At 39.5% G+C, this 26,001-nt stretch overlaps 1 protein-coding gene across 2 annotated transcripts in view; it reads left to right on the top strand.

Moving 5' to 3' along the window:
• Positions 1–25,474, top strand: part of LOC142651878 (acyl-CoA dehydrogenase family member 11-like) — a 112,658-nt gene extending 87,184 nt beyond the window's left edge. For both annotated transcript variants that reach the window (XM_075827105.1, XM_075827103.1), the window contains 5 exons: positions 1,065–1,136; positions 14,609–14,763; positions 16,853–16,969; positions 18,131–18,240; positions 22,014–25,474. In XM_075827105.1, the coding sequence (XP_075683220.1) occupies positions 1,065–1,136; positions 14,609–14,763; positions 16,853–16,969; positions 18,131–18,240; positions 22,014–22,125 (566 nt within the window). In that variant the 3' untranslated portion in view covers positions 22,126–25,474. The remainder of the gene's footprint in view (positions 1–1,064; positions 1,137–14,608; positions 14,764–16,852; positions 16,970–18,130; positions 18,241–22,013) is intronic.
• Positions 25,475–26,001: the final 527 nt, after the last annotated feature.

Below are 26,001 nucleotides of genomic sequence, written 5' to 3'. Positions count from 1 at the left end.
CCGAAGTTATTACCACATAAAGTAACACATGTCAGATTTGAAAAAATTGGCTGCGCCCACAAGGCCAAAACAGGCTCAGTCCTGAAGGGGTTAAAAGTAAATGAGTATGCAGTAAGCTCCTAAACTCCCCCTAGTGTTGGCTGCAGGCAGCCAGAATGTTATCATTTTAACTCCATGTCTGTGCACGAAGGGGATTTGTTGTGGATTTTCCACAGTGCATCCTCAACGTTTCTGGAACAAAATTTGCACTCGTTACTTGCAGATTTTTCTGCGGATTTCACTCCTTCCACACTGAAAAGGGTGAAAACCGCAGTGAACATCCAGAACAGAGTGTGTATGTTGTGGATTTTAAAATCCACACCATTCTTTTTTTTTTTTTGTATTGATTTTTTTAAATCTCATCGAATTGCCTGGGTCCTAAGGGGGAATTCACACATCGCACAAATGCTGCAGATTTTCCATGCAGATTTGTGCATGAACAATTTGCCTCAGATTAGAGTGCCAGTCATGTGGATAAGATTGTAACAAATTTCAACATGCTGTAGAACTTTTCCGCACAAAAATATACCTGCGGTGCAGATTTTAAAATTTGCGGCATGTCCATTTCTGATGCTGAATGAGCACGAATTTGTTGCTGATTTTCTTGATTAATTCAATTGAGAAGAAGAAATCTACAATCAAATCCTAGCATTGCGAATTTAGCTACGAATTACTTGCGCAGCAAAATCTGCAGTAAAATCCGCAGATGTGAATAGTAATTTTTAAATAATAATAAAAAAATATGCTCACCTTCCCAATCCCTTGGCGACGCTTCCCTGTTCCACAGCCGGTCTCTGTATACTGGCCTCCAGCCATGACCTGTGGAAAAGTCTTCGCTGGAGGCCAATATAGACCAGCGGGGGACCAGGTAAAGGTCGCTAGGGGATTGGTAAGGTGAGTATACAGTGTTTTTTTTTCTGTCTGTTTGTTTATGTTACATGTTTTATTACATTTGTATCTGTTTTACTAGTATTTTTGTGTTTTCTGTTTTACTACATTTTAACAAAGAGACATTTTATTTGCAGATACCCCGCACGGAGGACACTTTGAAGTACATTTTAGAAATGTGAGAGTTCCCCTTACTAATCTGATTCTGGGTAAGTTGCATTCTGCTGAATATTGTCCCTTTCGGCAGAGTGTGGCCTGGTTTTTCCAGTGGAACAAAACTGTTGTTGTGGTTTTACCGGCTTCGTGCTTGCTGGATAGATGTTATTAGTAATCCAGTATGGGAAGTCAGCCAAGCCCTAGACTAATTCTGGAAAACCCCTTTTCATGAAGATGAATGAAAAGCATCAAAAGATTGTATTAGCACAAGATGTTATTTAAAATACTTGCTGCCTGTTTAGATTGCAATAGAGCTGGATAGGATGTGAGTTTATATTCTGCCAAAATACACCCAATGGTGTAGGCATCTGCATTAGTTGTTTGCCATAAATTCCCTGTGTGAGAGGCAGGTGGTTGAAGTTTTTGCAGGTAACAATGCTGTAACGTCTAACTGCCACAAATAAAAAGTTTTTATGTTATGTACGTGAATGGAAATGTTCCATTAACTTGTCTTTAGATAAAATGTATACAATCCTCAACTCATGATACGTAGATCGATTTTAAAGGAAAATTATTTAGTCATTCTATATCACTCATTCCATGATCTACGAGTAGCTTCCTCTTACTCTTCAACAAGAGGTTCTGCGGCAGCTGAGGTCTTATAAAGAATAATATACTCTCTACTATAAATTATAATTAATAATTAATATTATAACCACTCCGAAGTTCTGTGACCTACATAAATACACTAGTGTTGTGGCTTTGTGCTTTCAAATGGTCATGTAACCCTTCAGTGACTTCTAATAATTGACACTCTGGGTATATAGAATTAAAACCGCACCAAAAAGGGCCACCCCTTCCTGTCCGTTCTGCCTCAAAACATTCTGCTTGATAAATTTTACATGGTCATTACATTTACACTACCGTTCAAAAGTTTGGGGTCACCCAGACAATTTTGTGTTTTCCATGAAAACTCACACTTATATTTATCAAATGAGTTGCAAAATGACTAGAAAATATAGTCAAGACATTGACAAGGTTAGAAATAATGCTCCATTTGCAGCAATTACAGCATTGCAGATCTTTGGCATTCTAGCTGTTAATTTGCTGAGGTAATCGGGAGAAATTTCACCCCATGCTTCCAGAAGGCCCTCCCACAAGTTGGATTGGCTTGATGGGCACTTCTTGCGTACTATACAGTCAAGCTGCTCCCACAACAGCACTATGGGGTTGAGATCTGATGACTGCGCTGGCCACTCCATTACAGATAGAATACCAGCTGCCTGCTTCTTCCCTAAATAGTTCTTGCATAATTTGGAGGTATGCTTTGGGTCATTGTCCTGTTGTAGGATGAAATTGGCTCCAATCAAGCGCTGTCCACAGGGTATGGCATGGCGTTGCAAAATGGAGTGATAGCCTTCCTTATTCAAAATCCCTTTTACCTTGTACAAATCTCCCACTTTACCAGCACCAAAGCAACCCCAGACCATCACATTACCTCCACCCTGCTTGACAGATGGCGTCAGGCACTCTTCCAGCATCTTTTCAGTTGTTCTGCGTCTCACAAATGTTCTTCTGTGTGATCCAAACACCTCAAACTTCGATTCGTCTTTCCATAACACTTTTTTCCAATCTTCCTCTGTCCAATGTCTGTGTGCTTTTGCCCATATTAATCTTTTCCTTTTATTAGCCAGTCTCAGATATGGCTTTTTCTTTGCCACTCTGCCCTGAAGGCCAGCATCCCGGAGTCGCCTCTTGATTGTAGACGTTGACACTGGCGTTTTGCAGGTACTATTTAATGAAGCTGCCAGTTGAGGACCTGTGAGGCGTCTATTTCTCAAACTAGAGACTGTAATGTACTTGTCTTGTTCCTCAGTTGTGCAGCGGGGCCTCCCACTTCTCTTTCTACTCTGGTTAGAGCCTGTGTGTGCTGTCCTCTGAAGGGAGTAGTACACACCGTTGTAGGAAATCTTCAGTTTCTTGGCAATTTCTCGAATGGAATAGGAACAAGAATAGACTGTCGAGTTTCACATGAAAGCTCTCTTTTTCTAGCCATTTTGAGAGTTTAACCCCTTAAGGACGCAGCCTAGGGCTCAGAGCCCATTTTTCAAATCTGACATATTTCACTTTATGTGGTAATAACGTCGGAATGCTTAAACCTATCCAAGCGATTCTGAGATTGTTTTCTCATGACACATTGGGCTTCATGTCCGTGGTAAAATTTGGTCGATATATTCAGTGTTTATTGGTGAAAAATTGCAAAATTGAGAGAAAATTTGGAAAAATAGCATTTTTCAGAATTTTAATGCATCTGCTTGTAAAACAGACGGTTATACCACCCAAAGTAGTTACTAGTTCACATTTCCCATGTGTCTACTTTAGATTGGCATCGTTTTTTGAACATTCTTTTATTTTTCTTGGACGTTGCAAGGCTTAGAACCTAAACAGCAATTTCTCATATTTTTAAGAAAATTTCAAAAGCCTTTTTTTTAAGGTACTTCTTCAGTTCTGAAGAGGCTTTGAGGGGCCTATGTATTAGAAACCCTGATAAAACACCCCATTTTAAAAACTAGACCCCTCAAAGTATTCAAAACAGCATATAGAAAGTTTTTTAACCCTTCAGGCATTTCACAAGAATTAAAGCAAAGTGGAGGTGAAATTTGCAAATTTCATTTTTCTTGCTGAATTTCAATTTTATTCATTTTTTTTTCTGTAACACAGAAGGTTTTACCAGAGAAACACTACTGAATATGTATTGTCCAGATTCTGCAGTTTTTAGAAATGTCCCACATGTGGCTCTACTGCGCTCGTGGACTAAAACACAAGCCCCAGAAGCAAAGAAGCACCTAGTGCATTTTGAGTCCTCTTTTTTATTAGAATATATTTTAGGCAGCATGCCAGGTTTGAAGAGGTGTTGAGGTGCCAAAACAGTAGGAATCCCCGAATAGTGACCCCATTTTGGAAACTACACCCCTCAAGGAATTCATTTATGGTTGTTGTTACCATTTTGACTGCACAGTTTTTTCACAGCACCTATTTGAATTGGGCTGTGAAATTAAAAAAATGTCATTTTTTCCAATAAGATGTCATTTGTGATCAAAATTTCTTATTTTCACAGGGAACAAAATACCCAATTTTTTTGCCCAATTTGTCCTGAGTGCGGCAATACCCCATTTGTGATGATAAACTGCCGTTTGGGCTCATGGGAGAGCTCAGAAGGAAAAGAGCGCTATTTGTTCTTTGGAGTCCAGATTTTGCTGGATTGGTTTTCGGTTGCCATGTCGCATTTGCGGAGCCCCAGAGGTATCAAAGCAATGGAAACCCACCAGAAGTGACCCCATTTTGGAAACTACACCCCTCAAGGAATTCATTTATGGGTGTTGTGACCATTTTGACCCCATAGTTTTTTCACAGAACTTATTTGAATTGGGCTGGGAATTAAAACAAAATAAATTTTTTCCAATAATATGTAGTTTTGGCTGAAAATTTCTTATTTTCACAAGAAATAAAATACCCTATTCTGTTGCGCAATTTGTCCTGAGTGCAGCAATACCCCATTTGTGGTGATAAACTGCCGTTTGGGCCCATGGGAGGGCTCAGAACGAAAGGACCACCATTTGGCCTACTGGGGATTTTCTCGTGCGAAGTCATGTGTGCAGAAGCCCCAGTACAGTTGAAACCCGCAAGAAGTGACCCCGTTTTAAAAACTACACCCTTAAGGCATTCATCTAGAGGTGTAGTGAGCATTTTGACCGGAGAGATACACCCCATAAACTGTAATGTGGGTTCTCCCGGGTATGGCAATACCCTCAATGTGACTGTTATCAGCTGCCTGGGCACACAGCAGGGCCCAGAGGGGAAAGATAAGGGGGGATAAGCTGTGCGGAGTGCATCAGGGTAAGTAGAATTGGGGTAAATTTATAAAACAAGGGATGTATGATAAATTTTAAAACACTCTTTCATACAGAGCTCTGGTTTTTCGGAACACGCGTTACATTGATATATTGTGTCCTCCCTTATACCCCTCTTATAGCAGACTTTGCACCTCTTTTGACTTTTTCCCTTCTTGCCAGTTTGGGGAACTTCTCCTGGAAAGTGTTGCCCTGGTACGATGCGTGTGGCCCCGCTTCCAGAAGTCCTGGGTGCCCCCCCCCCTTCCTGGTCCCTAAAGATTAGGTTCTTGATAATCACCTCTTGAAATTCCAGGAAAGTTCCCCTCTGGCCTGTACATCGACGTAGCACGTACACATTGTACAATGCCATCTGTATGATGTGCCCGGCCAGCTTCTTATACCACACTGCATGGCGCTGTAGGGCTTCAGGACTTGATCTGACAAGTCCACCCCTCCCATGTACCTATTGTAGTCCAGGATGCAGTCTGGTTTAGGGGTCTCTGTACTGGTACCTCGTACAGGTACATGGGTACTGGTGTGACATCTCTCTTGTCCTTGTACTTGACACACAATATGTTGCTGCTAGATTGTGCCCTGTGCTCACCCCTTCTTGTTTGCCCTGCAGAGTCTTAGGGAGGCCTCTCAGATTTCTTCTAGCAGTGCCGCATGCCACAGGACTGGAAGCGAGGCAGTTGAAGAGTGGGACGCCGGTATAAAAATTATCCAGGTAGAGGTGGTAACCCTGGTCCAGCAGTGGGTGCACCAAATCCCACACAATTTTTGCATTAACTCCCAGTAAGGGGGGGTATTCTGGGGGCTGAGCACTGGTGTCCTACCCTTCATATATCCTTAATCTGTAGGTATACCCTGACTCTCGCACAGCTCATACATCTTCACGCCATACCTTGCCTTCTTACCCGGCAGGTACTCGCGGAATTGAACCCTCCCTTTAAAATCCACCAAGGACTCATCAATAGAAATACACTTCTCGGGGGTGTATGCTTGGGAAAACCGGGCACTGAAACGGTCTAATAGGGGTCTCCGTTTATACAAACGGTCAAAACTGGGGTCATCTCGGGGTGGGCACGGCTCATTATCAGTATGATGTAAGAAGCCAAGTATTGCCTGATTTATTTATTTTTTTAGGTTACAGTTCAGTTCTGAAGTTGCTTTGATGGACCTATATATTAGAAACCCCTATCAAACACCCCATTTTAGAAACTAGACCCCTCAAAGTATTCACAACAGCATTTAGAAAGTTTATGAACCCTTTAGGTGTTTCACAGGAATTTAGAGCAAAGTAGAGGTGAAATTTACATTTTTTTTTTTGTCAGGAAATCCTCTTTATACCATTTTTTTTATAACACAAAAGGTTTTACCAGAGAAACGCAACTCAATACTTATTGCCCAGATTCTGCAGTTTTGAGAAATATCCCACATGTGGCCCTAGTGCGGTAATGGACTGAAGCACCGGCCTCCGAAGCAAAGGAGCACCTTAGAGGATTATGAGGCCTCCTTTTTATTAGGCACCATGTCCGGTTTGAAGAGGTCTTGTGGTGCCAAAACAGTGGAAAACCCCCAAAAGTGACCCCATTTTGAAAACTAGACCCCTTGAGGAATTCATTGCAGTTTTCATGGGGTGCATGTGACTTTTTGATCAGTTTTTATTCTATTTTTAGGTGGCGTGGTGACTAAAAAACAGAAATTCTACTATTGTTTTTTTAATCTATTTTTTTTACAGCGTGCACCGTGCGCTATAAATGACACATTCACTTTATTCTGCGGGGCGATACGATTATGGCGATACCTGATGTTTATAGTTTTTTTTATGTCTTATGGCGTTTGCACAATAAAATACTTTTTGTAAAAAATCATTTACTTTTTGTGTTACCTTATTCTAAGTGCCAGAACGTTTTTATTTTTCCATCAAGAAAGCTGTGCGAGGACTTATTTTTTGCGTAACGAACTGTAGTTTCGATCAGGACCATTTTTAGGTACATGCGACTTTTTGATCTCTTTTTATTCCATTTTTTGGGAGGTGAAGTGACCAAACAATTGTGATTGTGGTACGGTTTATTATAATTTTCTTTTACGGCGTTGACCGCGCGGGATAAATAACTAATTTTGTAGTTCAGGCCGTTACGGACGCGGCGATACCAATTATGTATAGTTTTGTTTTTTTTTTTATATATTTTTATTAATAATAAAGGACTGATAAGGGAAAAGGGGGGATTTTTACTTTTAATACTTTTAAAACTTTTATTTTCTTATTTTTACACACCTTTTTTTAACTTTTTTTTTTACTTTATTACTTTGTCCCACTAGGGGAAATGAGGGCAGGAGGCCCTGATCGCTATTCTAATACACTGCATTACATGAGTAGTGCAGTGTATTAGAGCTGTCAGCTACTCACTGACAGCAAGCATAGTGGGTCCTGACTTCGTCAGGACCCACTAGGCTTCCGTCGATGGCAGAGCCGGACGCCATTGTTTGGTGTCCGGTTGCCATAGCCACCATCGCCAGCCGCTATCGCGTAGCAGGCTGGCGATTGTAGCTTAACCCCTAAAAAGCCGTGATCACTATTGAATACGGCTTTTAAGGGGTTAATCAGCGGGGACACAGCGATCGGTCCCCGCTGTAGGAGCTGTGACAGCTGCTGTACGAGACAGCAGCTGTCACAGCTCCTGCATGTGTCGGGAGGACGGCCGAATTGGCCGTTATCCCCGCGACGTAATAGTCCGTCGCTGAGCGCTAACGATAGTTAGCGCGACGGATTATTACGTCGCTGAGCGCGAAGGGGTTAATCGAACCCACAAATGTAATGCTCCAGATTCTCAACTAGCTCAAAGGAAGGTCAGTTTTATAGCTCCTCTAAATAGCAAAACTGTTTACAGCAGTGCTAACATAATTGCACAAGGGTTTTCAAGTGTTTTCTAATCATCCATTAGCCTTCTAACACAGTTAGCAAACACAATGTACCATTAGAACACTGGAGTGATGGTTGCTGGAAATGGGTCACTATACACATATGTAGATATTGCATTAAAAACCAGACGTTTGCAGTTAGAATAGTCATTTTGCACATTAACAATGTATAGATTGTATTTCTGATTAATTTAATGTTATCTTCATTGAAAAAAACTGCTTTTCTTTCAAAAATAAGGAAATATCTAAGTGACCCTAAACTTTTGAACGGTAGTGTACGTGTGGTTTGTTATCCACTTCTCATCAAATGTTTCTCAGTTCTGGCTTTACACACACTCAACAATGCCCATGTTACTTATACATGGAAGAATTAAAAAAATTACATTGTTGAAAACGTTGCATTGGTTCTACATAATATGACAGATAAACCACCTACAACAATTTTTTTTCCTATTTCGACTTTTATGAAATATACATATATGAGCAACACTGTTGTACAAATTAGAAACTTTAGCTATCTGGGGAAAAATAAATAGAAAGTAAAATTCCTTAAAACCAACATTTCGATAATCCAGGGAGTGTTCTAATCCAGCCCCTGTTTCTGGCGCATAAGTGCTATATAACAAGACCATTAGCAGAACACTGTGTACAGAGAACCATGTTTTGTGTTAATATTTTATCTCGTTTCTTGGGGGTTTTTTTTTAAGGTTTCTTTTTTTTTTTACTCTTCAAAAAAAATGTTGTCATTTTCACAATAAGTAAACAACATACGGGCAAGAGCCAGAATAGAAGCTTTTGCATTGTAAAAACAATGAAAAAAAAGTAACTGAGATTAAACATTGTGCCATTCCATCCAGTGTAAAAGCTGTATAATCACATATATGTAACATGTAGCACTAAAACAAGAACATCAAGAAGGTCGAAAAGTAGAAAGATCCAAGGAAAGAGAGAAAAGGCGGAGAAAGAAAAGAGAGAGGAAAAAAAAAAACATAAGAGGGGGGGGGGGGAGGTGGAAGGAAGATATCCCAGGAAGGTTTCAGGACTATGCAAATGCAAGACTAGTAAGTGAGGGTGGGGATGAGCATATGAGATCCACAGGCCCCAGATCTTGAGAAATTTTTCAAGGCCACCCACGCCACCAAGAGAAGGAGGCATAGTCATCTAGAACAGGGGGGGGGGGGTATTTAGGCAGAGAGATTGGAGAGGGTAATGGGGGGATATACTTTTGCCTGAAAATTTAAAGGCTATGTACACCTTTTGACATTGGTTTTTCGTTGGGGGGGGTGGGGGTTAAATTGTGCATTGGTGTGATTGCTTCCTAAATACATTTTATTATTTTTATTTTTTGAGATACAGCTGCTTTGTATTCTGTGTACAGAGCAGCTGTATTGTTCGCTGAGACCTGAATCCGTCAGTTCCACGAGACTGACGGGTTCAGTAACAGCGGGTCCTGCGTGTCTCACAGGATCCACCTGTAGTCGATCACATCTAAGTTATGAACTTAGATGTGATTGTTAACAGCTCGATCCTGCGTGTCAGAGACCAGCAGGACCCGCTGACACTGAACCTGTCAGTACCGTGGACCTGGCGGACACAGGATTCAGTCAACAATACAGCTGCTATTTATACAGAATACAAAGCAGCTGTATTTCCAAAAGTTTAAATAATTTAAAATCAAATGTATTTAGAAAGTTTCACCAACCACAGTGATGCACAATTTTATAAGAATAAAAAGATGTCAACGGTGTACATAGCCTTTAACTGTATCCCATACCCGCAGTGAATGCTGCATAAGTGGACTAAGAGTTGTAGGACAGAGGGCAGATGGTACCCACGTAAGGGAGTCAATAGGTCATTGGGAAATATTAGGTATTTCCAGAAATACCCGAGTGGCATGTCTGATGTGCAATGTAGAAGAGAGATTAGTGATTTAGTAACAGCCCGATAGTATCATGTAAGATTGGGGACACCCAGTCCACCGTCACATTTGTGAGCTATCAAGGTGCGTTGAGGGATACGAGGCCTACATGTTTCCCAGATAAAGGAAATTTTTGCAGAAGGCAAATAAAAGAGTATAAAAAAGGTAGAGTAATTTAGGCAAAATTGTCATTTTAGTAGCATATATCCTACCTAACCAGGAGATCGTCAGTGGAGACCAACTTGACATAAGACCAGTAATAGGCCGTAACATAGGCAGGTAATTAGTAGAGAATAAATCCTTATAAAACGGAGTGTTACGGACTCCTAAGTAATTCAAGTGTGTCGGGGATCATTGGAAGGTGTAGGAGGACTGTAGGAGCGAGATAGAGACGCTGGGGAAGGGGAGGGCATGCAATTTAGAATCATTTATGACTAGGCCAGAGATCTTAGCAAACATTGTGAGAATAGAGAATAGGTCAGGCAGGGTAATAAGAGGTTGGGTCAGTGTCAGCAGTATGTCATCAGCAAATAAACACAATTTCTGGTGGATTCCTGCTACTTCTAGTCCTGTAATGTCTGTGCCGCAGCTAATGGTTCTATACACAGAGCGAAAAGGATAGAAGAAAGAGGGCATCCCTGCCTCGTGCCTCTCTCTAAGGGGAACAGTACAGATTTATATCCAGCATAATGGGTCTGGGCTGTAGGATTACAATATAGAGCAGATATCCAACCCAATTAAGGTTGATTTTTTAACCTTACAAGTGAGTTTTACGTATTTTTCTATGACTGTCTGGTAATCAGGCCCTAATGATGCAGGATTACAGGAATGACAGGAATGATATTGTGTGTGTGTGTATGTATATATACTATGTGTTTTGTGCGTGTGTGTGTGTGTGTATATGTGTATATATATATATATATATATATCTCATATCATATCATATTTTTCAAGATAAGAGGGACGCCTTTTAGCTAGAAAAAAATCTTGCTAAAAAGCCTTTGCATCTTATACAACTGAGACTGGCAGGACCGGTGGCGCCAGACACCCCGACAATTTCATAATAATGAAACGCTCTGCTCATTCATAGAGAGAAATGTGCAGTACAGTACCCTCTGTTCCTGCCCAGCACTGCATTATTATTGCAGGGCAGGAAGGAAAACTAGATAAGATGTTTACATTGTCATCAATACCTATACTGACCCAGACCAAAAAAGTCACAATAAACGTGCACACATATCAATACATAGAATACATATAAGCATATGTGTAGACTCCTCAATATCCAAGAAATAAATAACTGATAGCACATGAATATGTACCATACAAAATTAGAATACTTTATTTAAGGATACCATAAAAACAAGTTGGCCATCAAGCCTAAAATATACATACAAGTTAATGGAAAAAAAAATCAATAGTGTATGCAGCATACGGGTTGGTACTTGGTTTAGGGCCCTGATTTATAGCAATTGACTGTGTATATTAACTTGTCTTCCCTTGTAGTTTATTTGCTGTACCATGCTTTACTATGTTTTCATTGTAAATTTTATTATATGTACTGTGGTGCCCTACCCACCACCACACTATTGATTCTTTTTTTTAAATATTGTGTATATTTTAGGTCTTGATGGCCAACTTGTTTTTATGGTATCCTTAAATAAAGTATTCTAATTTTGTATGGTACATATTCACGTGCTATCAGTTATTTATTTCTTGGATATTGATGTGTCTACACATACGCTTATATGTAGTCTCTCGATGTATACATTGTGTACAGCTACCTGCCAGAGACAGGACACTGCAGAACAGATTGCTGGATCCTGTAGAGGTGAGTATACCACCAGGTATTAAAGGTGGCTATATACCTTCAATAGCTTTCCGACTAACGCTCGTTTGGCCAACAGCTATTCGTCTGGACCTCCCCATGCATGCTCGCCTCGGCCTGTGTATGTGTTCTCAATGGGGATAGGTGAAAAAGCTGCAGCAAAACACATCTCCCATGAGAACAAAGGACCAGTCATGTTCCTGTTTTTTTCCACGACATTTGCCGAACAAAAGTCAGCCAAACAGCTAAAACCTCTTATACCCTAGACCCCCAGGGAATAAAATATTAACACTTCTTGTACCATGGACCACCAGATATTATACAGCTCCCTATTCTGCCTTAGAACACCTGGTAATAAAATATGATCCCCCTTTTACCTTACCTACACCACTAAGGGGGGTATTAGCCTAGACCACTAGGGAATCCAATATGAACTCATTCTTCTACCCTAGAGAACCAAGGAAGAGGGCATTAACCTAGATCACCAGAGCTAGTGACTTTAGTCCCGCGGACCACTACGCTAGACCACCATGGATGCCTTAATCAGTCTGGATATAGTTTTTCTTATTATTTTCTGTTGTCTTAACATGGGTGCGCCCTATAGTCTGGTGCATCTTTCTGTTACTTTACGGTTTTCTAGTTTTTTTTTTCTGTTTTTAGATTATTTTCTTATGTATAGCTATAAATTTCTCTCCTTTAAATAGGAATTTAGCGAAAATCACTTGGCTTTAGCCGAATAGTGTGTTGTACAAGCTGTATGTGCTGTGTATACACTGTGTGTATCTATGTGTGTGTGCAGTGTTTGTGCTATATGTGCTATGTACTCTGGTGTGTGTGTGTGTGTGTGTGTGTGTGTGTGTGTGTACATACAGTATATGCGTACTTGTGCTGTGTTGCATTGTCATGATTGTTGTGTAAATGTATTCACCTTACATTAAATCTAGCCATACACTTTAGACAGATATCAGCCGATTGATCGTTCGACCGCCAGCTATTCCTCATGACTCCCCTATACACACGCCGAGCGGTCATGTTGTTTCAATGGGTAGAAGGGAGAAAGCCGCTGTCAGACCTATCTACTAATGCACAATAGAATCGTGCATATTGAAATTCAACAGTTTGATCCTTCTGTCCCCCGACATCTGCCATCAGGGGAGGGTCAAGACACCATCATACACATTAGATGGTTGGCCGAAATCGGCGGGTTTAGCCGACATACATGTAATGTGTATGGTGAGCATAAGTCTCTCCTGTAAACAGAATGACTCTCCAGTTTACCGCACATCATTTTGCCTTCTCTTCCTTTCACTTTTATTTTGTAGATTTATAAACTCCTTATTTAGGTGGAACATAATAGCCCCTTTGTAAGCTTTTAATGGGATTTCTTCAGAAGTGATAATGGCATTTAGAGGAAATCTAATTTGCTTAACTCCTTAAGAACCAAACCTATTTTGGTGTAAAGGACTGCAGGAATTGTTTTTTTTTTTTTTTTTTTGCCGTGTTGCGTTTTGAAAGCCATATCTTTTTTAATTTTTCCGTCCACATAGTTGTATGAGGGCTTGTTTTATGGCACCATTCTGGGGTACATAGAACTTTTTGATTTAAATATAATTTTTTGAAGGGGGGGATATAAAACAAACAGCAATTCCGCCACTGTTTACGTAGAATAAATAACATGTTAACTTTATTCTGTAGGTCAGTACTATTAAGACGATACAACATAGGTCTAGTTTTTTAGTTTTATTTACCTTTGTACAATAAAAGCAGTTGGTTTTGCGCTGCCAAAATCAGTGAGCCATAGCTTTTTTATTTTTTTGCTTTTTTTTTTTTTTTTACAGCGATGTAGCTTTATGCACCAAGAATTGTATTCTTAAATGCCACCATTTTAAGGTACATAGGACTTATTGAGTGACAGTTTTTTGGGTTGAGAATAATAAAAACAAAAGTAATTCTTCCTTTTTTTGTGCGGTTTTTTTTTTGTACGTTGTTCACCGTGCAGGAAAAATTATGTGTTAACTATTAGTTGTTACGATTACAACGATACCAAAAATATATAGTTTTTTTTAATGCTTTTGCACAATAAAACCACTTTTTGTTTTTTCTTCTAAACTATGTTTTTCTTTATAAACTTTATTTCATTTATTTTTTTATTCCAACCGGGTGACTTCAAAATGTGATCGCTTCTATAATGCTTTCGTATACTCCATATTTATTGCCATATTCTTAGGGTTCTAAATGCTCCAGTGTTATTTATATGGGCTGAATTTGACAATTTATGCCACCTTCATTGTGCTAGAGTTGCTAAACAAAACACAAATGGGTATGTATAAGGCAAAAATACTATAAAGTCACTATGTATTCCACAAAAATATATTTTCTTTAAAGTAAATACACCACATAGACAATTTAAAAAATTTAAGACAGCCTAAACATGCTAGACATACTCTCTTGAAGGTTGCCACCCTGATAAGCGGCCAAACATAACTCCGCACAATACCACCTAATCCTCTCAGCATGCGTTGCTAATAACATGAACATGAATGAAAAAAATGTTGCATCAAACCATTTGTATGGATACAGCGTAGTTGCCGAAGAGGGGACTGGATGCCCCACTCGTATCGCCACAATGTGGCTTCCTCAGGGGTAGCCACATTGCTGTATCCATGCAAATGGTTTGATGCAACATTTTTTTCTTTCATGTATTAGCAACGCATGCTGAGCGGATTAGGTGGTATTGTGGGAGATTTTGTTTGGCCGCTTATCAGGGTGTCTATGTGGTATATTTACTTTAAAGAAAATATATTTTTGTGGAATACATAGTAACTTTATAGATATTTTGCCTTCTACATACCCATTTGTGTTTTATTTTTAAACTATGGTTTTTAGGGTATGTGGCAACATTTGTGCCCGTCGGGGGTAATAATTTGGTTGCATTGTTCTATGACATTTGTTTTCTTCCAGGAGAGGGCAGAGGTTTTGAGATTGCCCAGGGTCGTCTTGGTCCTGGCCGCATACATCACTGCATGAGGACCATTGGAGCAGCAGAGAGTGCACTTCAGCTTATGTGTGCCAGAGCTGCACAGAGAACAACTTTTGGAAAAAAGCTGTACCATCATGTAAGGAGAATCTTACACAATTATTCATAGCCAGTGTTGTCATTTTGCAGGTACACACAAACTAGCCTGATACATGTGTTTGCGAAGTGGAATCATTTGGACAAAATATTTAAAACTAAACCTAGACCTTAATGATAAAACTAAACAGGAGATATATTTGCCCCCACTGTTTGTCAATCTGCAGGATTTTCTACATATATTGAAACAGTCTTTTAGAAGCAGGACTTAATAAAGGGGTGGGGTTTAACCATCTTTTTGTCAGAGGGGGGAGGCTCCTGTTTCAGCCAGTTGTGTTACAGGAAGACACAGGACAGTGAGGAGGAGGAGGGGGAACATGGCTGATCTCCTGGGACACACAGAGAAGATTTCTTTATATATTTCTCAGTTTTAATTGTAATGTGCGACCAATGAGAGAAGAGATGAAGAGAGACGTTTCGGGACATATTTTATATATTTTTATATTTACTTATTTCAGAGTACAAGACTGTTCAGCCTAATTTCATTAGACACAACAACTAGTATCATAGTAACATTGAGAAAGGCTAAAGGAGCTGTTGTAATTATTTAGCGTTTATATTAATGATGAGGTGCAGCAAGTCGCCCCGCTATTGTAATCATGCATAAGCACCACTGGTGGACTACATGGTGGACTATATCACACTATGTTCACGTTGATGTCAATGTTGCCTTCTGGACTTATTTTAAGTCAGTGGGATTGATCAGTCAATACCCATCATGGATCCTTTACATCAGTGTGAACAGAGCCTAAGGGGGCACTACTTGCATGGTAAAAAGGGTAGGGCCCATTTGTTCTTTTGCTACCTCAATTCTGCAGCATAACTTGCAATTCAAAGTAACTATTGCCTGGGGTAATTTCTATGTACAATATACTCATTTACAGCCATTTCCAAGAAAAATGTATCAGTTTTTAATCAGCAGGATAAATGCCCAAAATTGCATCATTCTTAGTTTATGTACACACCTTGTTTTGATCTACATTAGACATATACTTTTTTTTAAAATAAATGTATTTATAAAAAAAAAAAAAAAGAATAAGGCAAAATAATGGATGCAACTGAATACAGAACAGTAAGGCCCTGTTCACACTGACTTGTTTTGCGCTGATTTTGACGTGGAAATGACTTCTGTGGAATCAGCGCCACAAAAACAGCCAAAGTTCCCCTCCATGGATTTCAATGGGAGGAAGAGGCATTTTCTTTTGGGCGGCTTTTGGCCGTTCACGGGGGAAAAAAGCGGCATGTCGTTTCTTGCCGCGGTTTCCGCCTCTGACCTCCAATTGAAATCAATGGGAGGCAGAAAAAACCTGCGATGCTCGTTTCAGAACATTTTTCGCTGCATGTTTTGCCCGCAGGCAGGCAGTTCAAAATCTGTCTCAATATTCCTGAAGGAATTCTGAGGCAGATTTTTTGTGCCTGCTAAAAACTCTGTTTGAACAGGGCCTAAAAAAAATGGTATACAGTTGATATGCGTTCGATGGATCTAATTTTTTCTTTAGATAGACACAAAATTATACCAAACAGAAATAAGGTTGTCCATCCGTAGACCTGTAAATAGTATGCCAAAATCATCCTGTTTGGCATACCTCTGAAAAATAGAAACCTATTGAAACATAAAAGGTAGAGACTGCGAAAATTTCCCTTGCTGGCATTTCCCGTATTACAGGGCAAAACTTACAGTTTAAGACAGTGGAGGCTTAAAATTGATCTGTATTAAAGTAGTACAGTCTCCATTCTTTTATATGAGGAAAATATGACTCCACAATGAGAACTCGCTGTCTATAAAACTCATTTTCACATATTCACTCATCAGTAGTTACACTATAAGGTGTCTTGGGGTAGAGATGTATACATCCATGATATGTACAGTGACTTAGAAATTCTGATTAGGTAAAGGGAAACAGATGGCATGATAAATAACATGAGACCCAATTCTTACATTATTTTTCCTGTTATAAGCAGCATGTTTGCTTTCCAGTCATATACTTTGTATTGACCTTTGTATTTTTAGTGTACAGGATGGCAATGAACGTATATAAACAAATGTGGTGTCTGTGTTTTTCTTCACGCAGGAAGTGGTTGCACATTGGATAGCAGAGAGTCGCATTGCTATTGAACAAGCCAGATTACTGACACTGAGAGCAGCAAAAGCCATAGACACAGTTGGTAGTGCAAGAGCTCGGAAAGAGGTACAGGAGATATAGTTATCATTGTATCTGTGTGCTCCAAATACTATTATTGATAGCATTCAGTTTTGTGAGTTAAAATTGCAATGGTTAATGGGGTTGTCTCATGAAGACAATCCCTTTCCGTATTAGGGCATATGGACGTCATGGTGGGTTTAATCATTCCAGACTTCCCTCTATGAGCCAGAATGGAGAGCAACTCGCAATCTGGTGAACCCGGTCTATTCATATGCATTACAAGGACGGCCTTTCATTTCAAGCTACAGTTCCCCTGCAGTCTCAGGGCCCGACATGGCTTCCCTGGCAATGAGAGCGGATTGCCAGGGTTTAAAGAAACCAGAGCTGCTGCGATCAGCTGATCACAGCGTTGACAAGGGGTTTTCTTCATGAGGCGATCCCTTTAACTTGAACATTATAACTACATCTGACTTTGTATAAAGAATATATTTGTGGGATTTCTGTATATAAATAATAGTAAATGCTATAGATCCTATTTTTATCCACCATTCCTTGGATGCTGTAATTTCTACCATTTAAAGACTATCTAAGGCAACAGAAGTGAAAATGTGATCTTTGTAACAGGGCCGGTTTTAGAGAAAATAATAATACTCCTATAAAACACCCACATAATACTACAATTTAGTGGCCAACTAACACCATACATCGCTACTGTATCGGTGGCTATTGGGCTCATTTTAATCTTAGATGCTAAAGGGATTAATGGTAACATCCTTTATAGTCTAGACCAGTGAAAGGATTTATGGTGACTTCCCTGCTGTTGTAGGGTGGTGTAGGGATTAATGGTTAAATCCCTGGACTATGTAGCTGTGATTTTACAGACACCATTTTCTCTTTGGTTGTCAGAGCCATCCGTGTAAATAAAACGTCTGCCCAACTTCTGACATTTTCCCCCTCCATTGTCAAGTCACTACTGGAGGTCACATCCTCACCGCTTATAGGAAATTGGGGCCTGGTAATTTTTCCCAGTTTGCTATTCCCTAAAATTGGTTTTGCTTTGTGTTTTTTTTTAAATACTTCTATTAGAAAATAATTCTTGATAACGGGTCATTAAACACTAAAAAAGCACCAATGCATCCCAAATGTCTTAGTGTGTTTTTATTCTATTTTGTGAGGCACATAAAATTAATCTTTCATCCTTTCTAGATTGCAATGATCAAGGTTGTGGCACCTAGAATGGCATGCCAAGTAGCTGATCGGGCAATCCAAGTATACGGAGGAGCTGGGGTATCTCAGGATTTTCCTCTCGCTTTCATGTGAGTGGTTGTCTTTGGTTTTGATGTACAATTCTGTCAATGTATATACTCACATGTATCTAAAAAATATGGTCCTTTTAAATTACATTTTTTTCAAAGTAGAACTTTTTAACGTAGACCTACCGGTAGACAAGTGTAAGATAAAATCGCTTAGTGTACAAGCTGATAAAGGCTACAGAGCCAAAGCCAGAGCTTCATTACTGCCTGGTTCTATGTCCTAGTTCAAAAGAAATAAACTGAACTAATGTACAGGTTCTTCTCAATGCATTAGAATATCATCAAAAAGTTAATTTATTTCAGTAATTCAATTCAAAGAGTGAAACTCATATATTATATAGATTCATTACACACAGACTGATCTATTTCCAGCATTATTTTCTTTTAATGTTGATTATAGCTAACCGTTAATGAAAACCCAAAATTTAGTCTCTCAGAAAATTAGAATATTGTATAAGCCTAATTACATAAATGATTTTTAAAACCGAAATGTTGGCCTACTGAAAAGTATGTACAGTATATGCCATCAATAATCGGTCGGGGCTCCTTTTGCATGAATTACTGCATCAATGTGGCGTGGCATTGAGGCGATCAGCCTGTGGCACTGCTGAGGTGTTATAGAAGCCCAGGTTGCTTTGATATCGGCCTTCAGCTCATCTGCATTGTTGGGTCTGGTGTCTCATCTTCCTCTTGACAATACCCTATAGATTCTCTATGGGGTTTAGGTCAGGTGAGTTTGCTGGCCAATTAAACACACTGTGATACTGTGGTTATTAAACCCGGTATTGGTACTTTTGGCAGTGTGGGCAAGTGCCAAGTCCTGCTGAAAAATGAAATCAGCATCTCCATAAAGCTTGTCAGCAGAGGGAAGCATGAAGTGCTCTAAAATTTCCTGGTAGACGGCTGCGTTGACTCTGGACTTGATATAACACAGTGGACCAACACCAGCAGATGACATGGCTCCACAAACCATCACTGACTGTGGCAACTTTACACTGGACCCCAAGCAACTTGGATTGCGTGCCTCTCCACTCTTCCTCAAGACTCTGGGACCCTGATTTCCAAATGAAATGCAAAATTTACTTTCATCTGAAAACAGGACTTTGGACCACTGAACAACAGATTAGTCCTTTTCTCCTTAGCCCAGGTAAGACGCTTCTGATGTGGTCTCTGGGTCATGAGTGGCTTGACACAAGGGATGTGACAGTTGTAGCCCATGTCCTGCAAAGGTCTGTGTGTGGTGGCTCTTGAATCACTGACTCCAGCCGTAGTCCACTCCTTGTGAATCTCCCCAAGATTCTTGAATGGCCTTTTCTTGACAATCCTTTCAAGGCTGCAGTTATCCCTGTTGCTTGTGCACCTTTTTCCTTCCTCTCAACTTTCCATTAATATGCTTGGATACAGCACTCTGTGAACAGCCAGCTTCTTTAGCAATGTCCTTTTGTGGCTTACCCTCCTTGTGGAGGGTGTCAATGACTGTCTTCTGGACAACTGTCAAGTCAGCAGTCTTCCCCATGATTGTGTAGCCTACTGAACCAGATTGTTGGACCATTTAAAGGCTTAGGAAACCTTTGCAGGTGTTTTGTGTTGATTCGCTGATTAGAGTGTGACATCATGAGTCTACAATCTTCAACTTTTACCCATTATTCTAATTTTCTGAGAGACTAAATTTTGGGTTTTCATTAACTGTTAGCCATAATCTTCAACTTAAAAAGAAAAAAATGCTGGAAATAGATCACTCTGTGTAATAAATCTATATAATATGAGTTTCACTTTTTGAATGGAATTACTGAAATAAATTTTTGATGATATTCTAATTCATTGAGAAGGACCTGTAATGTTAAAGTTTTATATATATTTATTAATATTACTTGCGGTAAGGTGCGAAACATTTTTCAGAGCCTGGGTTAGCCATTTCTCCTGTACACATGAACACGGTGATAATTTTGTATATGGCCGCCTTCTGACTCTTTACATATGTAAATACTTTCATAGAGGAAGGCTTCATTCGTGTTTTAAGAAATGCGAATATATATATATTTTCTGTGAATTCAATGTCTTGAAGTAATATAAAAGAAAATAAAAAAAAAATATATATATATATAAAGTTTCATTACATTGGTTTGGTTTATTTCCTTCGGCTGAGGTAATTTTGGCTTATTATTATGCTACATTAAAAGCCTTACCTCTACTTGATCAGTGGTTTTCGTGACCATTTATTAGAGCAATCTGATGACATCCTGTCCCATTCTGATTTTAGAATATTGTCATTGAGAACTTGTGAGTATTCAAATCACCAAGTACAACAATATGTACCTCCTGCCTGGCTTGAATAGCGGTAGTTATGTGTGTATTATGGGAGGGCTTTGATATATTTGTTGATTTGAATCAATACAAGATTTCCCTGACAACACCGTACCTGATAGAAATCAGGAAAGGAAATGTCATCAGAATTTTTCTGTACTGCAGAATCAGTCTTCAGTCCTGTTACTTCAAGACGTCATATCACAGCCTAGAAGTGAGATATTTAAGGAGATTTCCAGTGAATATAAATGTATTTAATACAATGCATTGCTGCCATCAAATGGTTTAAATAGTTAAAGGCAATGTCCCCCTTTGAAACCATTGTTCTTTTTTTTTATTGCTTAAATGCATTTTAAATAAAAAAAATATAGCAAGTTGGCAAATAGACAAAATGATAGGATGTTTTTTATGTGTTCCCTGGTTACAGACCACAGATCTGTATAGACCGGTCCTACAGTCATATTGCCATTGATCTGTCTACTACCAAATGTACCTTAGCAAGAAGGGGGACAAATAAAATGAGTGTGACTACAGGATCAGACTACATAGGGATTGTTTGTAGTCTTTAATCATGGAGACACAAGGGTCTGCATAGGAGCTGTACACACAAAGAGGTAGATCGTGGTTGCAAACCTACCCTTTAAATTTAATAAAAGTCTTGTGGCATTTACAAGATACTGGATTCCCCCTGTGTAATGCATCCATAGGCTAACTGAATAGGACTAAACATGACGTAAGTGACCCCCACCCTTACATGTGCAGTTTTATTAATTAACAACAAGACAACGTCACCTAGAGACAGGCTGTCATGTCATACAATTGAATACACACAGTGAAGTAGTTGTATTATTCTACCATTAGCCCTATGCACTTAGCCCATGTATGTATCCTGTGTGTTAACCAAGCACAGGCATGTCTTGTAGCTCTGTTGCCCTAAATACCAGGGTTCACATGACATATGAGGGGGTCGCATGACTGATGCCATGCTTAGTCCTATTCAGTTAGCCCATGGATGCGTTACACAGAACTAATCCATGAGCTATATCATTCCATCAATGCCGAAACAGGGGTAAACGACACCGGTTTAACCGAAGTATGTGAGCAGATTTGTTAATACATTTATATTAGAAAATTATATGATTTCCTATACTATAAGTAGAAAAAATAAAAACTGGGAAACCCCTTTAAGTGTTTTGACGTTCTTTTTAATCCTGGTTTTAGATTTGTTTGAACCCTTTCCAGCAATTCCTTGTATTGTGTGTAGGTCATGAACAGCTGACTGTGCGCTTTTGTTATTCTTGACTTTACTTTAGCAATAGTTTTTTTGCGTGTCATCTGTTTGAAGAAATTGCGTTACTTGGCATATATCCAACAATGGGGAAAAGAAAATTATATCTTCAGGCTCAGATTGTTCCACATGTGAATAAAAGTGAGTTGTGTAAAATATTATGTATGTTCTTATATACTTTCAGGTATACAGCTGTCCGGACTCTCCGTATTGCTGATGGACCTGATGAAGTTCATCTCTCAGCAATAGCAAAAATGGAATTGATGGAACAAGCAAAATTGTTGTCAAAAATGTGAAAATAACCTTTTTTTTTTTCAAACAAAATTAGTTAACTAGGATCACTAGTAAGTTTTCGTTGATTTAATACCTAGAAAACTGTTACCAAGACAGATCAAGGCAAAAAATAAATGATTGGGTGCAATAGTAATGGCCAATTCCCTGCTTAGAGTGCTGATTTGAAGCGCATGGTATATGTAAATTGCTGTGCCTTACAGCCTGTTTGACCGAGAGGCACCACATGGTTATGGCCGTACCTAAAGTTCTGTAGCTGTGACCACATGGTATCTTTTACCCAATCAGACCGAGAGACACATTCATTTACTTGTAGCGCATGCTTCAAAATGGAGGCCTGAATGGGTGCAGTAACACGGCTATTTCCTAATAGATGCTTCTACGGTCAGGGGTCTGTCCTGGTATCAGATTCTTTTGATGAAATTAATTTCTTGAGCTGAGATCAGGGACCAGAGCTGATGTGCTGCCTGATTGTATTTACTTATACATGTCCATACAGTGAGTCTTTGGGTGCAGTCAATATAGATTATTGTACGGACATGTATGTGTAATGTATATGAATATCTGAATGTGTATTACACTTTAGGTACAAAATTAACCTGGAACTAACATTTCCAATTAAATTAAATCCTACAGTAATTTTTGTGATTTACAAGAAACATTTATGGTCAATGTAATACCGCAGCGTAATACAGTACCAGCATTGATCATGAGATTCCAGGAAATCTCATGTACACGTTGCAGTATTTTCCCGCATGTAAATTGACCTGCAGTGCAGATTTTAAAATCTTCCGCTTACGAATTCTATCTGCCTAGTGCAGAGGAAATTTGCAGCAAAACACGCAGCATGTACACGACATGATTTACGCATGAAAACGTAAAAACCGCACCGAAAAACGCATCAATAAACGCACTTTCTGGTGTGTTTTTACTGCGAATTCCTTGCGGTTTTGCTGCATATTTTCCGCAGAACAATACGCAACGTGTGCATGAAGCCGAAAATCAGCACTAAAACTGCAGGTGTACGCATGTAATTCCGCATCTAAAACTGCACTTAATGGCGCATTTTTTTATGCATTTTTAGGTGTGGTATTTACATTTTGATGCTGAAATAAGTGGTGTTTTATGCTGCGTATTTTGTTGCGTTTGTCTTTAAAAGTAGTCAAATACAATTGGCAAGCGGAAATGCAGGATAAATTGACATGCTGCAGATTTTAAAATATGCACCGCAGGTCAATTTCCATGCAGAAAAAAATCTGCACAGTGTAGATGAGATTTCTTGAAATCTCACTTACTTTGCTGGTACTACGCATAAAAATACGCCTGGCAAATCCGCACATTATACGCAGCGTGTGCATTCATCCTTAATCTCCACCCCTAGATGTAATCTAGTTGTTTCAAGGAATTGAATGTGAGCTGATGGATTTAAAAGGGTTTTCCGGAAGCAATTAACTAATTTCTATTTCACTGCACATATAAAAATAATATAATTTGTAATATACTTACGTTTTGATTTCATGTTCTAACACCCGATTCCAGAGCTGGTCAGGTGATGCATCTCCAGTAGCAAAATCCTTACTTCTGGCGCTAGCCTGTCCCCGATCTGAGTTCCGTTTTCCTGCTGGCTCAATGTACGGGTACGTCATTCCTGACGTCACTGTACACTGAGGGAAGTGGTGGACCGGATACTCCCTTTCTTCTGATAGTTTCTGGTCTGCTGCTAGGGGAGAGAAACACTGCTAGTCTCTGAGCATGGTTTCTACACTAGCAATGTTTACCACGCGTGCCCATTCCTGCACTATCACAGCGCCTGTGCGTCATTTTCTCCCCCTAGCAGCGGACCAGAAATTATCAGAAGAAAACAGATGTCAGGAGCCAGTTGCTAGTAGCGTTCTCACAAGGACTCCGGCGCTGGGGTTAGGGGATTTCACAGAGTCCTAGAGCAGAGACAAATACTAGCGCTCTGCCCAGGGCTACGTCTCTGGGGAAGCCCCTGACAACACTGTCCATATATGGACAGTGATAACAGGGGATTCCACAGAGTCCCGGAGCAGAGCCTATACTAGCGCTCTGCCCGGGACTCCGGCTCTGGGGAAGACCCTGACAACACTGTCCATATATGGACAGTGATGTCGGGGATTCCACACACTGTCCATATAAGGACAGTGATGGCAGGGGATTCCACAGAGTCCCGTATCAGAGCCTATACTAGCGCTCTGCTCTGCTCTGGGACTCCGGCTCTGGTGTCAAATTAAGTTTTTTTTACCATTATGTAAGAGAGTGTTTGTTGTTTGGTACAGCACTGATATGTTTCAGGCTTATAGTTAGCTCTTACTGATCTAATGAGAGCTGTAAAATGACAACGGAGATTGTTTATAGCTGGGTGTAGTAGGTGTGATAAGTCCCTGCTGAGGGCGCATTGCATTCTGGGACACAACCGGTGTATGCCAGGAAGTGTATGACCGGAAGAACAAGACAACGAGCACTCAGCGGTAAACAAACCTCTCAATGTAAACAAAAGAGAATGATGGTAAAATAAAAATGTAGATAACGATATTCAGGGGGCATTAATAGATAAATATAGATGCGTTGCAGTGATTAAAAAAAATTAAATAAAAGTATTGGAAAACCCCTTTAAAGAGGATCTGTCATCAGATTATAAGTGCCCTATCTCCTATATAATCTTATTAGCTCTGCAATTTTAGATTTATGCTAATTAGTTTCTTAATAGACAACTGTTTTTTTTTTACCAACTGGGTGTTGTAAAGAGAAGTGTATGATGCTGACCAATCAGTGACCAATCAGCGTCATACACTTCTCTCCATTCTTTTTTAGCAGTACTCGTAGCACAGCGTGATCTCGCTAAATCACGCTGTGCTGCGAGTACTGCTAAAAATGAATGGAGAGAAGTGTATGACGCTGATTAACTTGTATTGTTCACCTTTTTATAAACAGGGAGTACTAGATCTGATCAGTTTGAATTAAATTTGACAGATCGCTCTTTAGCTGCTTACACTAAGGATGTGTCCCCATGTTATGGCGGCTGCATGTGGATTAAACAATGTCCACATGCGATAGCACATAGCCGGCCACTGGCCACCGCATTTGCATGTTTTGTTTTAATAATTATTATCCTAATTATGGATGAAATGTATGAACAGTTGTAGTATAATGCAATTTTCTTAACTTGTAATTAATATACTTTTTAGTGTACTTTATATTTTTATACACAGCTGGTAATCCTATAATAATTTATAAACTATTGTCAAAATTAACATGGAAACATTTTAGTTCATGAATCTTTTTTTGTTGCTGAATTCTATAATAAATAAGGTCTGTATGACTTAAATTAAACTCTGAATTGTATTTCTTTTACTTCTGATGTGGTTTCATATGATTGTTATATTATTTTTTATATATATCAACAGTTTGTAGCTGCTTGTGGATTGTTTTCAGGCATCTGTTCTTACAGAGTAGTTTTAGTTATGAGAGAGGCTGCATAAGAAGTTTAAAAGGCTTCTACTGGAATCACGGCTGGCATTGTACGGTTGCCTAGGCGACTGGGCACCTGCTCTCCCGGCTACGCCACCTGAAGATGCAGCCTCGTCCATAACTGGAACTACACTTTAACTGCTCAGAGTAAAGTTAACTCCAGAAAATATGTGAAATCAAGATTAAGTGTAGATTATATACTTAAATGGAGTCTGTCGGCATATTTTAGGCTAAGAAACGGCTGACGCTGTTAGTTAGCGCTAGGGTAAAGGTAGATGTACATAGGAGGAGGTGCATCATACGGCTTGCATCAGGGTAAAAAATAACTGCTCCCGCAGATTTTAGTACAGGGGTGAACAAGCTTTTTTGGTCTGAAGGCTGTTATAGAT

This window comes from Rhinoderma darwinii, chromosome 5 (assembly GCF_050947455.1).
Source record: "Rhinoderma darwinii isolate aRhiDar2 chromosome 5, aRhiDar2.hap1, whole genome shotgun sequence".
Lineage (NCBI taxonomy): Eukaryota > Metazoa > Chordata > Amphibia > Anura > Rhinodermatidae > Rhinoderma > Rhinoderma darwinii.
Note: the sequence above shows the minus strand (reverse complement) of the source record. Positions and strands in the feature narration are given on the sequence as shown.